Source organism: Kogia breviceps, chromosome 7 (genome assembly GCF_026419965.1).
Source record: "Kogia breviceps isolate mKogBre1 chromosome 7, mKogBre1 haplotype 1, whole genome shotgun sequence".
NCBI classification, from domain to species: domain Eukaryota; kingdom Metazoa; phylum Chordata; class Mammalia; order Artiodactyla; family Physeteridae; genus Kogia; species Kogia breviceps.
Window position 1 is genome coordinate 26,055,725 of NC_081316.1, and position 15,408 is coordinate 26,071,132.

At 37.0% G+C, this 15,408-nt stretch overlaps 1 protein-coding gene across 1 annotated transcript in view; it reads left to right on the forward strand.

The window, feature by feature from the left end:
* Positions 1–15,408, forward strand: part of CCDC73 (coiled-coil domain containing 73) — a 142,643-nt gene that overhangs the window by 98,748 nt on the left and 28,487 nt on the right. The window contains exons 11-13 of the mRNA XM_059069872.2: positions 3,366–3,497; positions 4,022–4,081; positions 5,403–5,504. Coding sequence (XP_058925855.1) covers positions 3,366–3,497; positions 4,022–4,081; positions 5,403–5,504 — 294 coding nt within the window. The remainder of the gene's footprint in view (positions 1–3,365; positions 3,498–4,021; positions 4,082–5,402; positions 5,505–15,408) is intronic.

Here is a 15,408-nt window from a genome sequence, read left to right on the forward strand (position 1 = left end):
GGCTTAGTGATTTGTGCTTTTTGGCTTTCTTAAGAGTCAATCTCAGAATATTGTCCCTCTCTTATTTCTTGTCTTTAATAGATTTTTCATCTATTTCATCAGTGAAGCAGATTTTTCGTTTCCTTTCCATTTTCATGCATCTCTGTTTCACATTTCATGGTCTCTTATTTATTTTAGCTTCATCTAAATGCTTTGTAATCATCTTTTTTCCTTCATTTCCTTTGTCTATTCAATTATATCTTCCTTTAGAATGTCTCATATTTTTCATTATCCATTTCTCAGTGGTATAGACATTCATCATCTCATGCCTGGATTAATAAAATAGCCTCGTAGCCAGTGTTCTATTCTCCAGTTTTTATTCACTCTTTTTGCTAGACTAACTTTACTAAGTTACTAGTTTAATATTATTTCTTCTAGATACTTAGCATATGTAGAAGGAATGATAAATTGAATAGTTCTCCTTTGTCTACCAAATCAAGTCCAAAACTTTTTTTTCCACCTTTATTGAGATATAATTGACATATAACACTGTTTAAGCTTAAGGTGTAGAACATGTTGATTTAGTCCCAGATGTTTTTAATTGGCTTTCCAGAACTTCCATTGTCTGGTCTCATTTACATCTTCAACATTGTTTCCTACTACTTCCTAATAAGCATCTTCCATTCTGTTTAATCCAAAATCTTTGTTGCCATTATCATTCTTAATTTTCCCTATCTTTTTACCTTTTCTCTCCTCCATATTCCCTGCTCCAACTTGAAATGCCTTCTCTCAACTTACTTGTATTAAACAGGATTGAGGCAGGAAACAGATGGCACATTGGTATGGGGAATTGAGAAAAGTTTGATGAAAGAGCTATTTACAGAGTTGTAGGCAGAGTTAAGGGAAACCAACAAGGGATAGAAGCTAGACTTGATGGTGGCAAGGGAAGCAAGCAGATACTGGAACCTGGAGGGAACTATAGGTAAAGCTGTAGAAGAAAGCTACAGTTCAGAAGCTGTGACCTTTGGTAAAGGTACAGAGCTATTGCCAATTTGTTGTCATGTAGGGAGGGAGCTGAGGAAACACCTCCATCTCTGTCTCTTCCCAGCATACTGATTTACTGATGCCTCCCAGAGATTGAACCCCACAAGCCAGAGGGAAGGGAGCTTGTTTGCTATATCCACAGATGCCACACAGGCCACAGAGAAAGTGGAGGGTGAATCAGGAGCGGCAAATGAAGGATATCCAGTATACTACTCATTTTTCAAGGCCTACCTCCTTCATTCAAACTTCTTTCATTATTCAGTACATGCTGATTGTTCTCTTTGTACATTATTTTGTCTGCCTGCTTTTCTGAGAATAAAGCCATATCTCTTAACCCACATGGTTACTTTAGCAGTCATTTTATGTAGTGCACATATCTAAAGGGAATATGTGAACTAAGACCAATGAATCCATTCTCCTGGACTTTGGGGTTAAAGGGTAATCAATCAGGCAAGTTTCCCTCTAGGTGATGGAGGTTATAACATGTAGTACTCTGGAGGTATTGACAGCCTTGTTTTCTGCTGTTCCTTTTTCAGCTTCCTTGATACCACATTCTCTTGGTTTTCTTCCTGCCTCAGTTGACTGTATTTCTCAGCCTTCTGTATTAGCAGCTTCTTTAATCCATGAATCTTGGAGTTCTTTAAGACTCAGTCATTTGTCATTATCTTTCCTCTAACTAATAACTAAGTGACTGCACCTGTTTCCATAGCTTTACATACTATTTAAAAACTGATATATGAGAAATATGTGTTTATTTTAGAAAAAAAGAGAAAACACCCAACAGCAAAATGAAGAAAATAAAAATTTCCTGTAATCTCACCACACTAATGAACCAACTTTGGTTCTTAAATACAACCTTTTAAAAATTGAAGTATATTAATCAAGATTCTTAATTGTAAGGTGATTTTTTTCAGCAAAGGAATTTGGATATTGGTCATCTCAGACTTGGAAAATTGTCAGAAACAAGAGAAGGTATATAACCAACTTCCACTACTAGGTTGTTGTACACTGCAGCTTGTACCATCACTGTTGACCATAGTAGATACTGCTACTGCTACAGCAGTATCACTGTTGTCCATGGAGGGTTGAAGTTACTAGCACAGCCCCTGCTGTCTACCAACAGAAAGGTTTGCAATAGTTCTTGTTCTTGTGTTACTAGTTCCTGATCCAATATCCAATACAGATGCTTCTGATTAGCAGAGCCTGGTGTCATGCTTATAAAGCTAGTATTTGGCATTTCCAGCTTCTTTAGTGGGCCTTCAAAATTCAAAGGGAGTTCAGGTGCTGTGTAATCAAGAATGTGAAAATCAGATCCTTTAATATTTAATATAGTCAATATATATAGAACAGCAGTACAATAAAGTGCACACCATTCAGAAGTTGGTGTTTCGGGATTTAAATGTGTTTGGATGTATCTGTTAAACTCAGTGGACATATAACTTCACAGTGAAGACTTCTTTTGTATCCCCTTCAAGTCTATCCTCTACAATGATGCCAGAGTTATTTTTCTAAAATGCAAATCTTGTTATGTCATTCTCTTATTCAAAATCCTTCAGTGGTTAATTCCTCATTGTCTATAGGATAAAATTAAAACTCTTTAGCTTGGCCTACAAATCTTTCAATATTTGAATTTTGCCAAATTTCACAACTACCAGTACTCTACTCCTCCCCCTTACCCATAACATATTAGCTCCAACCATATCATATTAGATCTGTTTCCCTGAAAAGTATGCTCTTTCATGTCTCTGTACCTTTCTGAATCTTTTTGCCTGGAATATCTACTCATTTTTTTGTCCTCTTCAAAAATTTATCCTTAAAGACTCAGTTCAAATACCACTTTCCTGTGTAATGCCTTCTTGATGCCCTCAACCAAACTGTTTCATTCTTTATACTTCTATACATTCCTTCCTGTATTATAGCACTCATCACGTTATAATTATTTCTTACATAAATTTTTCTTATTAGCTGCTAATAACTTAGGAATTGATAATCTTTTATATCATGTTTTTATCTTAAAAGATTTTGTTGAATAAGTCATCAGAGAAAACACCCTGCTTCTGGTTGGTCAGTTCATTTAGTGTATTCTTTTTAAGAACAAAGATCATGCATTCTATCTTTGTGCCATTGCGTTTGCCTGTTCTATAACTACAAATAGCAATGGCTAATTATCTTGCAAGGAAACTAGGGGAAAAGGACCTTGATGGGCAAGTAGTAGTATCTTAATATACGAAATATAGTAAATTATAGTGATAGGTTTAAAATGAACTTTAAAACTGTCAGAAAAGTGCCTTGCTTTGATGAAACGTGTACTGAATTCTCTGTTTGATGTTTCTTATGTTAAGGAACTTAAAAAAGTAACCTCAGACTTGATAAAAACCAAGGTCACATGTCAACAACATAAGATGGGAGAAGAAAACATCAATTTAACAGTTAAAGAACAAAAATTTCAAGAACTTCAAGAAAGACTTAAAATGGTATTTAAATACATATATTCATGTTTATAAAATGAACATTTTTGTAAAATTTATGAAAATTTATGAGATATATAAACAAACAAGAGGATTATAATACAAAAATGTTCCTTCTTTGTAGAGTTAATATACATAGTAAAAAAGATTTTACGAATTTAAAAAAAATTGCTAGATAATTTTTGGCATTATCAACAAAATTTTAGGATAATAATATTTAGCTATAACCACTTTATTTTCACTTTAATATGGTATCAGGTAATCTTCTGGTATAATGGTATCCTCAGGAAAGCTTTTGGAGATGAGAAATTCTGTAGTTTCTAACATTAATGTTTATAAGTTTGCACCAGCCTGTACTGGGTATCTAACACCATCTTCAGTTCACTAGAGTAACTGCTTCAACAGTAAACAAACATTGGTTCTCTGGAGTAATAATAAGTCATCACACTCCCAAATTTGTTAAGCACTGAATTGAATGTATAATTTGCTGAATTTTGTATCATAACTTTAAAATTGTTCACATTTTTTAGGAATTGGAATTAAATAAGAAGATTAATGAAGAGATTACCCATATTCAAGAAGAAAAACAGGCAAGCAATCATAAGATAATTTGGAAGCCAGTAAATATTTTAAAAACCAAATACAATGTGGGAAATAAACTAAGTTAAGTAACAAATGGAATCATGCCTAGGTCAGTTCCTAGCACATAGTAAGCACTCAGTTGGTGTGTATTGAATGGATACATGTGTACCTCTTTTAACCAGGTCTCACCTATACTCCCATTAAAAAATAAATCAGAGGAGAAATGGGGAGATGTTCATCAAAAGGTACAAACTTCCAGTTGTAAGATGAGTTAGTTCTGGGGATGCAATGTATAGCATGATGACTTTAGTTAACAATACTGTATCATAGGGGCTTCCCTGGTGACATATTATTTTAAAAGTATTTATGTAGTTAGTTGAGGTGTAGTCAATTTACAATGTTATATTCGTTTCAAGTGTACAACATAGTGATTCAAAATTGTTATAGGTTATACTCCATTTAAAGTTATTATAAAATATTGACTATATTCCCTGTGCTGTACAATATATCCTTGTAGCTTATTTATTTTATACGGAGAGTCTTAAATGTTCTCACCACATACAAAAAACTTGGTGATTATAGGTGATGATAGAGATTTTAACCTTATTGTGTTAATTATATCACAATAAATATGTGTATCAAATCATCACGTTGTACACCGTAAGCTTACACGTTATTTGGCAATTATATCTCAGTAAAGCTGGAAAAAAGATTACATTAAAATATTTTACAAATAAATAAAATAAAAAGAATAAATTAGTTTTTTTCCTTAGTTTGGACCACTAGCAGATAATTATTGAAATGTATGTATGCTTAGAAAATGCATTTACAGGACATTATATTCTATTCTAAAAAAAGATATGTGAAAGAAAATTTCTCCTGTTTCTTTTTTTTTCTCTTCTGGTTTTCCTCTGTTTGATTCTGAATGCATACCATGCCATCCTAGCCCACCAGCAGTGATTTATTTTAGTAGTGATAATATTTACCATTTGGGGGGAAAACCAACAAAAGTTTTAGTTTTGAATTCTTTACATTTTTCAGTAGTGTCACAGAATTAGTGGTCCATTTCAAAAAATTTGTTAATTATTTGAGGAACTCTTAGAAATAATACTTTGTAAGAAATCATGTAATACAAATTATATTAAATATTAAATTAATAAAATATGCCATTAGTTCATTTCAGTATATTGTTTTTTATGGCATTGAAATTAAAGTGTAAAGATAATAAGTTAAGAAACTAAAAAATATATTTTTAAGAATTAGTTTAGAAACATAATTACTGCCTTAAAACTTTTTCAATTAATATGTCATATTTATACTTTTTTATAGGGCATCATCATTTCTTTCCAACAATTGCAGCAGTTACTTCAGCAACAGACTCAAGCTAATACTAAAATGGAAGAAGAATTGAAGGTGCTAAAAGAAAATAATCAGGATATATATACATATCCTGATTTTATATATATATATATATATATATATATATATATATATATTAGTATATTTTCATCTAATGAGTTTTACCTGTTTAGTTGCATTCATCTGTCCAACTTTATCTGAGATCATTTTGAATTTTAAGGGTAAAATATTCTCCTTCGTCAGCTTGTTATCAATGTCCAAAGTAATGAGCATTTATTTTAGTTTTATTTATTTTTTCCCCAGCATTTTTTAATGAAAATTTTTGAACATACAGGAATGTTGAGAGAATTGTATCATAAACAATCATACACCTACCGCCTGGATTCTACAATTAATATTTTACCTATTTGCTTTATCATATGTTTCTCCACCCCTTTTTTATTATATGCATTTCAAAGTAAATTGCAGTCATCTGTACACTTCACCCTTAACATATTACATCATGAGCATCATTAAATAGAGTTCAGTACTTAACAGATCTTTTATTTGCTTTTTGAGGTAAAATTTATGAGCATGTTTTATTTTAACATTAAGTTGCTAGTTAAATGTTCAGTTTTATCAAGTAACTGATTCAATTTTTTAGCAGATTGGATGGGTTTGTGTTTTTTTTTCTGTGTCTTAGAATTGTGGCGAAGATCCAAAACTGAAAACAAAAGGTGACAAGTGTCACCACATTCTAGGAGAGGAATCCGTGACCTCACAGAAATGGAGGGGGGACAGCTCCCTCTTCACAGGAACATGATAGAACTGGCCCTATTACCATAACAATCACCCCGTCATCCTCTTCCCGGTATATATACAAAAATGATTGCGGAGGGAAAGAAGTTATAGCCACTGATGTTTTGGGAGTGAAGGTTCATTAAGAGAGATTTTTCTCTTACATCCCTAGTAGAGAGAGATGCACTTCCCCCTCATGAATCTAAGTGAAGGAGTCTACAGGAAAATCGTGTAAAAATTGGGGTACAAAAAGGGGAAACTGCCATCTTGGTTTTTAGATGGATGCTTGAGATGCTATTGAAACCTGAAGGTCCACTGTGGTGTTGCCAGTAAAGTGTGATAAGTTCATGTGGGAGAACTTGGCATATGTTTCTTGAAGTTTTAAAATGTATACCAAGAACATATAGACTGATGCCCAGTGCTAGTCTAGAAATTTCAAGGAGGAAAGTTTCTGGAGTAATCTGTTCCACTGGAGCTTGAAGTGTGTATTATGCTCGTTCTAATGCTATATGGCCCTGCAAGCATGCAGAATTGAGAACATGGTGGTTCCTTGGCTCCACCTGAAGGCATGTGGAGGTTAGTGGAAGAGCAGGAACTGCCAAGTGATAGGATGTCCAACTCAAGAGAAGGTGTTGGGGACATGTTCCACTGGGGTGGCCAGTGGAAATATTTGTGCGCCTCTGAAGGGATTCTTGGTAATGAAGAGTGGAGCTGAACATTTCCCAAGAAAAGTACATTCACCTCCCACAGAAAAACCACTCTCAGCAGAGGCCTGGGCCAGCTTCATGGGAACGTAACCAGTGCAGTTGCATAAAGCCCAGAGGATCCTTGAGTTTCAGGTTTAATAAATATTCTGTGGTCACTGTCTTAACATTTTTTAAAATTAATTAATTAATTAAATTTATTTTTGACTGCGCTGGGTCTTTGTTGCTGCGCGTGGGCTTTCTCTAGTTGCGGCGAGCGGGGGTTACTCTTCGTTGCGGTGTGCGGGCTCCTCATTGCGGTGGCTTCTCTTGTTGCAGAGAAGGTGCGTGAGTTTCAGTAGTTGTGGCACGTGGGCTCAGTAGTTGTGGCTTGCGGGCTCTAGAGTGCAGGCTCAGTAGTTGTGGCGCAGAGGCTTAGTTGCTCCACAGCGTGTGGGATCTTCCCGGACCAGGGCTCAAACCCATGTCCCCTGCATCAGCAGGCAGATTCTTAACCACTGCTCCACCAGGGAAGCCCCTTTTTAAATTTTTATATTTGAATATATGTTTTGTAAATTAAGTCTGATGAGAAAATGGAGCATGCACTGGGGCTTGAAGCCTCAGCTCCAGAGTTCTCCTGCCTCCTACTGCCTACCAGGAACCATTCTTGGCTGCTGTCTCTTTTACCCTCTGGTGCCCTCGGCCCGGCACAGCCTTAGCCTCCCTGCTCCTGTCTTGCCACTGCTGTGAGTCTACTGGGTCACATTGGTGGGTAGAGGCCTGTGTTCTCTTGTTGCCCTTTAACACAGGTGGAAGCCTAGATGTAGCAGGGAGGGTCTGAGCTGAACATGTGCCCTGCAGCATCCTCTGTCCCAGGTTGGCAAGGTCCCGGCACGTTAGGTAGGTGCCTTGGCAGGGAGTGAGTCCCCAATCCAGGTACTGAGTTGCATCCCTGCCTGGCAGTTGCAGTCCTTTAGAGGTTACCCACCTGCCATAGGTTGGGGCAGAGGAACCATGGGATGGAGAGACTGACTTCACCAACTTCAGCCAGGACATAATACATGGGTCTAGCAGCTTGCAGGAGGTAGAACCCAGTGCTGAGTCGCATGGTGAGGCCCTTAGGCATCTGTGAGGGTCTGCCTTTGGCCTGTGAATATCCCAGGGGACCATAGCATTAAGTAGAAAATAAAAAGCACCATTGTAGGTGGATAGGAAGGAAAAAAGAGAGGGGGAGAGAGAGAAAGAGAGAGGGAGGGAGGAACCACAAAGAAAAGAAAAAGTTTTGTATCTAAGTGTCTTTAATTTCTGGCATCCGGCCCCAGAAATTATGCTGAGTCCATCATCATTGAATGAAACCAAACTTAACCTGAACAATGAAACACTTATCTTCTTACCATTGATGTTCTATGACTAGTCATGTAAAGATAGGTTTGCCTTCCTCTTTTCTTTTGCCTGCCCCCCAGTACTAGGGAGAGGGAAAAGGTATGCTAGAGCCAAATCTCTCCCTTCTTTTAATGCTTTCACCTACTCCAATAAAAGATTAGTTTAAAAAAAATTGCTCTTAGGGCTTCCCTGGTGGTGTAGTGGTTGAGAGTCCACCTGCCAATGCCCCGGTCCGGGAAGATCCCACATGCCACAGAGCAGCTGGGCCCGTGAGCCATGGCCGCTGAGCCTGCGCGTCCGGGGCCTGTGCTCCACAACGGGAGAGGCCACAACAGTGAGAGGCCCGCGTACTGCAAAAAAAAAAAATTTCTCTTAAAGTCCAGTTATCAGCAAGTATCTCCCCCCTCACCTCTTCTACCCACCCTATAGATGCATAACTGGGACTGTTTCTCTAAGGTGTTGAACCTTCTCTCAAGAAACATATGATATAATTTATCCAAATTATTGATGAGTAGCAGTTATCAGGATTGTCTGATAACTTTCAATCCATTTAAAGGAGTTGATGCATAGATTTTTAGGATGATCAAAATGTTAGAGATTAGCCAGTCCAACCATTTCATTTTGTGATGAAATAGAGATCCACTAAATGTAAGCAGTGTAGTTCAAGGCCCTATAATTAGTGGCAAAACCAGAATTAAATCTTTGTCTTGATTCTACTTCAGCACTATTTCTACAACATTACATTGTTAAGATATTTTTTCCTAGATCAGTGAGAACTGCCATTCTTGTTACATCAGTTATACAAAGACTACAGCTTTCAAATTGCCCTTCATTGGCTCTAAATCCAATGTTTATATATTGTTGAATTCTACAGGGCCTACAGTAGTCGTAAATATATGTAGTCATGTGTTTCTTTGAGTTAGTGATGAAGGTAACTATGGTTCCAGGATCTTTTAACCAAAACTGCCAGTATTTTAGATAATCCAAATGCCTCTCTCTTTTACTAGCCCCATTATTGCCTGAGCCTTGATAGTACATGGAGAAACTAGATTTCATATAGTAAAATTTCAAACAAAATATTGGCAAGAACAGGATAGAATTGTCAGCTTCTTAACAGATAAGGGCATTAAAAAATAAACAATACCATCTATCATCACTTTCATTTTATAAAAGATAACGTTTTAACACCAAAAATATATTGAGGATGTAATATCAGATAAAGGACAGTCCTTTACAAGAGAACACATTTGATGACTTTATATTGACATTTTTTGCCATGGACTAGTGAGATTTTTGTCATGGATCAGTACTTGTTTACAGACTGGTGTTGGAGAACCAGTGATATATAGTGTAACAAAATATTAATGTTGAACTGTTGCTGAAGATTATGCTGCATAGATATCTCAAGTGTTTTCCCGAGGAGCATTCTAATTCCACCTGTACTAAAAGGGATCATTACTCTTCATAATGGCCTACTGTTTTTCAGTGCTCTGCAATCATGCTATCATCTGTCTTATTTTTTTAAGTACAATTTGGAGCATAGAGACCTAAATTCTCATGATAGAGAATATTTTCTACTATGATTTAATCATAGTTTAGTCCAGATAAAAGTATAGTTATGCTGCTATTATCTAGTGTTAGGAAGAATAATTTATTTATGTAGTTTTCTCCTATAGTCATAGTGTTAACATAGTATTAACCAGAATAATTTACTTAGTTTTTGGTATATTAAAGCATTAACAGGTGGTTTTATTAAATTTATTTTAAACCCACATTTGTTTATTTCTTTATTTTTGGCTGTTTTGGGTCTTCGTTTCTGTGCGAGGGCTTTCTATAGTTGTGGCAAGTGGGGGCCACTCTTCATTGCGGTGCGCGGACCTCTCACTATCGCTGCCTCTCTTGTTGTGGAGCACAGGCTCCAGGCGCGTAGGCTCAGTAGTTGTGGCTCACAGGCCTAGTTGCTCCGCGGCATGTGGGATCCTGCCAGACCAGGGCCCATGTCCCCTGCATTGGCATGCACATTCTCAACCACTGCGCCACCAGGGAAGCCCTAACAGGTGGTTTTATTTTGATTTTCCACAATATACATTTTTTTCAGAGAGGGTTTTCAGACTTGTTAATCCAGATGCAAATCATAGCGAATAACTTCCTGGTAGACTGTAAATTCCATAAAAAGAGTAACATTTTCACTAATAAGAGTCCAAAAGAGTATCTTCCACATAGTAGGAGCTCATTAAATCTTTTTAAATTAATGAATGATTAACAATGAGTAAATTCAGACTCTTTGCAAGTTCAGATATTGCTAGGTCAGGGCTTCTGGTTAAACATATTGGATTGAACCTATACATTCCCTTTTATTTCCTTCTGAGACTGCAATAAATGACATTAATAAATCCACAAGGATGAGGAAATAGGGAGAAGAAACAATAAAAATTAAGTTTTAAAAGTGGGAACCATATGGAAAATTAGTAATTTACTTAGCAAATGAGAGAAAGTAGAAACCCAAGTTGAAGATACAGAAGTAATCAGGAATTGCAAGCATCATGTGCCTCTAGAAGTAAGGTGCACAACTGAAGCCAAAAACTAGAAGGTCTATATAGGAAGCTGTTGCATATCCAGATTCTTTCCCCTACCCTGCACAAATAGGCACTCCCTGTCTTCTCTTTGGCAGAAGATTGGAGAATTACTTTGGAGAGTTTGAGGAGCAACTGAGGTTGGGGAGATTCAGTAGTGTGCTAGAGGCAACTGGTACCAGGGAGAGCTAGCTGTTACAGCTGTTGTCATTTTGTAAGCTGGTTTAAATGAGTGGTAGCTTGAGTTGACCATGGTGGGGTTTTTGACACTAATGAAATTGGCAAGTGCTGCAAATCAGGCTTATTTTTTGAGACCCAATTTACCGGCACAGTACTAAGAGTATTGTATTGAAAACAGTTTGGGAAGTCTAAATACTGAATTCTGAAGCCTCCCAGCCTAGTCCTTAAGAGGACAGTTAGCCTTGTAACATCCAGGCAGCAGAATGGAAGATTCCATTTTGGGGCAACTAACCTGCTCAAGAGAAGAGACTATAGCTGCTGCAGTTAAGCTTTCCCGATGAAACAGCTCCGCCAGATCAGTACACAGTGAAGCCCACCACTATAGTGACAAAATTTTGTAGTTGACAAAGCTTTCAGCCAGCTTTTTAATATTGCATTGTTAAATATGAATAAGCAGTTAAGGATCACTGGATATTTGAAGAAAGTCTCCAATGTGAAAAACAAACAAAACAAACGGTAATGAAAAAATCTGGGAGAAGCTAAGAAAATATACTCAGTTAAGAGAAATATATTTATTAATCCACAAAACAGTAATTGAGTCTAAAAAAAGAAACATTCCTAGAATAAAAGAGAACCCTTAAAATAAATATATTAGTAGACATGAAAAAGTACAATGGAAAGGTTGGGAGATAACATCAAGATGATCTGAGAAAGTAGAACCAAAAGACAAGAAGATGGAAAACAGGAAAGGAAGAAAATGAGGGGTCAGTTCAAGAGATCTGGTGAGTTTCAGAGAGAACAGAGAAGATGAAAGGAGAGCAAATGACCAAAGAAATAATGCAGGAAGGTAACCCAGAACTGAAGGATCTGAGTTTGTTTTGCCTAACACCAGTGCATATCATTATGAAATTTCATACTACACTTAAAAAGAAGATTATAAAACTCTTGGTGGGAGAAAAAAAAGTAGGTCACATAGGAAGGATCCAAAATGAGAATGGCAACATAATGACTTCAGACTTTTCACTGGCAGCACTGGAGGTAGAAGATAATAGAACCATGCCTTCAAAGGTTCCAAAGCAGAATTGTATGGTATTTAGCCAAAGAAGTTGTTGAGTATTTGTAGAATAAACATATTTTCAGACAAGCAGGGTTTCAAAAAATGTACCATATCTGCCTCCTTTATCAAGAAGTAGTAGAAAGGTTACTTATCAAGAAGTAGTAGAAAGGTTGCTTTATCTAGACAAGGGAGTAAGAGGAAATCATGGGATCTAGGAAACAGGAGACCCATCACAGAAGAAAAAAGGAAATTTTCAGAGATTACCTGATCAGTCTAGCAGAATGAAAGAGCAGTTGGTCCAAATTCTAAGGGAAGAATGGAATGTCTCCAAAACATGGAAACTGAGAGAAAACCTGACAGTTTCTTTTAGATGGGGGTATAAGTAGGGAGAAGAAATGATTGATATATATTAATATAATATACTTCTTAAGAATATAATGCTCTTGGTCATTTATTATTACTAGGATAAAATCTGTGGTATACTCTCCCATGTCTCCTCTAAACTTGGATTTGTCCATCTTAAAATACAGTGTTATTAATGTAAATACTGTCAATATTTATTACAGTGTTAAAGTACTAAGCATCTATTAAATACATACCATTGTAAATATTCAGAGACTGCCCTGTTATTATACTATGTACCTATAAATTAAGATGAAATCATGACTTCTATAAAAATATTTGCATTGTCCTAAAGTAGAGGCAGTCAAAAAAGGTATTCATTGAGTGCTCTCAAAGTACATAGTTCTTTATGAACTAGAGGAGAATCTTCATGTTAAAATTGCAAAAGGCTTTTATTAGATGTTTCCATAATTTGCATAATTATGTCCTTGCATATTGATAATCTGTATAGTAATTGAGAACTCTAAATAGATGAAATACTATGAAGCCTTTATTTTATTTATCTATTTATTTATTTTTTTGCTTTTATTACTTATCTTTATTTGAACAGAAATCTTAAATCTTCAGAGGCTCACAAGTCCGCTGTCTACTATAGTTTCCTCTAGCTTAGAGACTTTCCTTGGTGCTTTGACATTGTGGGTTCTGCCTTCACGGGTGTGGTGAATCCATGGCTTAACCCCAGCTGCTTTCACTCATAACTGAGTGGTTATCAAGACCTCATATGGCCCCATCCTGTCCACTTCACAGCCAACTGATGGTCATGTCCTTGCTCTTTCCAGCTTTTGAGGAGGATGAGGTGTTTGGGTTGAATAGGGTCCAGGGGTACTTCAGGTGGATAGGCAGACCTATTAGACACACACTTATAAACAGAGGTTGGTATAGTGGCTATAATTTTGACATAATTAGCAGTAGTAGGTCCTTTTAAAACATCACTGGATTCTTCTGCCTGGGTAGACACCTGGAAAAGCCTGCCACACAAAATTTCAAAGGGGCTTAATTTAAGCTTGCTTCTGGAATCCACTCTAATCCATAGCAGGGCAACTGGCAAGGCCTTATCCCAAGTGAAGTTAGTGTTGACATACTTTAGCATTGCTCCTTTTTTAAATGTATGATTCATTTTCTCACCTTTTCCTGTTGATTGTAGTCTCAGGATAAATGTAGTTTCTAATCAATAGACAATGCTTTAGACACTTGTTGGGTTATGCTAGAGACAGCAGCCGGTCCACTGTCACTTTGAAGGGTGTTAGACAATCCAAATTAGGGAATGATTTCCATAATGAGGGCTTTAACTACTTCAGAGGTTTTTTCTGTCCAGGTGGGATATGCTTTCACCCATCCCAAAAAAGATACAAACACTAACACGGATTTAAAATTTCCTGGGGCTCGGGGAATTTAAGTAAAGTCTATTTTCCATTCCTCAGTGGGGCAAGTTCCTCTATGTTGAGTTCCCATTTGAGGGGACCTGTCATGCAGTTCTGAGTGACTTGCTGGATGGCCTTTTGCAGAATAGCCCCCATTATTATTATTATTTTTTAACATCTTTATTGGCATATAATTGCTTTACAATGGTTTGTTAGTTTCTGCTGTATAACAAGGTGAATCAGCTATACATATACATATATCCTCATATCTCCTCCCTCTTGCATCTGCCTCCCACCCTCCCTATCACACCCCTTTAGGTGGACGCAAAGCACCGAGCTGATCGCCCTGTGCTATGCAGCTACTAACCACTAGCTATCTATTTTACATTTGGTAGTATATATAAGTCCGTGCCACTCTCTCACTTCTTCCCAGCTTACCCTTCCCCCTCCCTGTGCCCTCAAGTCCATTCTCTACATCTGTGTCTTTATTCCTGTCCTGCCCCTAGGTTCTTTAGAACCACTTTTTTTTTTTTTAAGATTCCATATATATGTGTTAGCATATGGTATTTGTTTTTCTCTTTCTGACTCACTTCACTCTGTATGATAGATTCTAGGTCTATGCACCTCAGTACAAATAACTCAATTCTGTTTCTTTTTATGGCTGAATAATATTCCATTGTATTGTGTCACATCTTCTTTATCCATTCATCTATCTATGGATGCTTAGTTACTTCCATGTCCTGATTATTGTAAATAGAACTACAGTGAACATTTTGGTACATGACTCTTTTTGAATTATGGTTTTCTCAGAGTGTATGCCCAGTAGTGGGATTGCTGGGTCTTATGGTAGTTCTATTTTTAGTTTTTTTTTTTTTTTTTTTTTTTTTTTTTGTGGTACGCAGGCCTCTCGCTGTTGTGGCCTCTCCTGTTGCGGAGCACAGGCTCCCGACGCGCAGGCTCAGTGGCCATGGCTCACAGGCCCAGCCACTCTGCAGCATGTGGGATCCTCCCAGACTGGGGCATGAACCTGTGTCCCCTGCATCGTCAGGCAGACTCTCAACCACTGTGCCACCAGGGAAGCCCTATTTTTAGTTTCTTAAGGAATCTCCATACTGTTCTCCATAGTAGCTGTATCAATTTACATTCCCACCAACAGTGCAAGAGGGTTCCCTTTTCTCCACAACCTCTCCAGCATTTATTGTTTGTAGATTTTTTGATGATGGCCATTCTGACTGGTGTGAGGTGATAACTTATTGCAGTTTTGATTTGCATTTCTCTAATGATTAGTGATGTTGAAAATTCTTTCATGTGTTTGTTGGCAATCTTTAAATCTTCTTTGGAGAAATGTCTGTTTAGGTCTTCTGCTCATTTTTGGATTGTGTTGTTTGTTTTTTTGATATTGAGCTGCATGAGCTGCTTGTAAATTTTGGAGATTAATCCTTGGTCAGTTGCTTCATTTGCAAATATTTTCTCCCATTCTGAGGGCTGTCTTTTTATCTTGTTTATGCTTTCCTTTGCTGTGCAAAAGCTTTTAAATTTCATTAGGTCCCATCTGTTTAT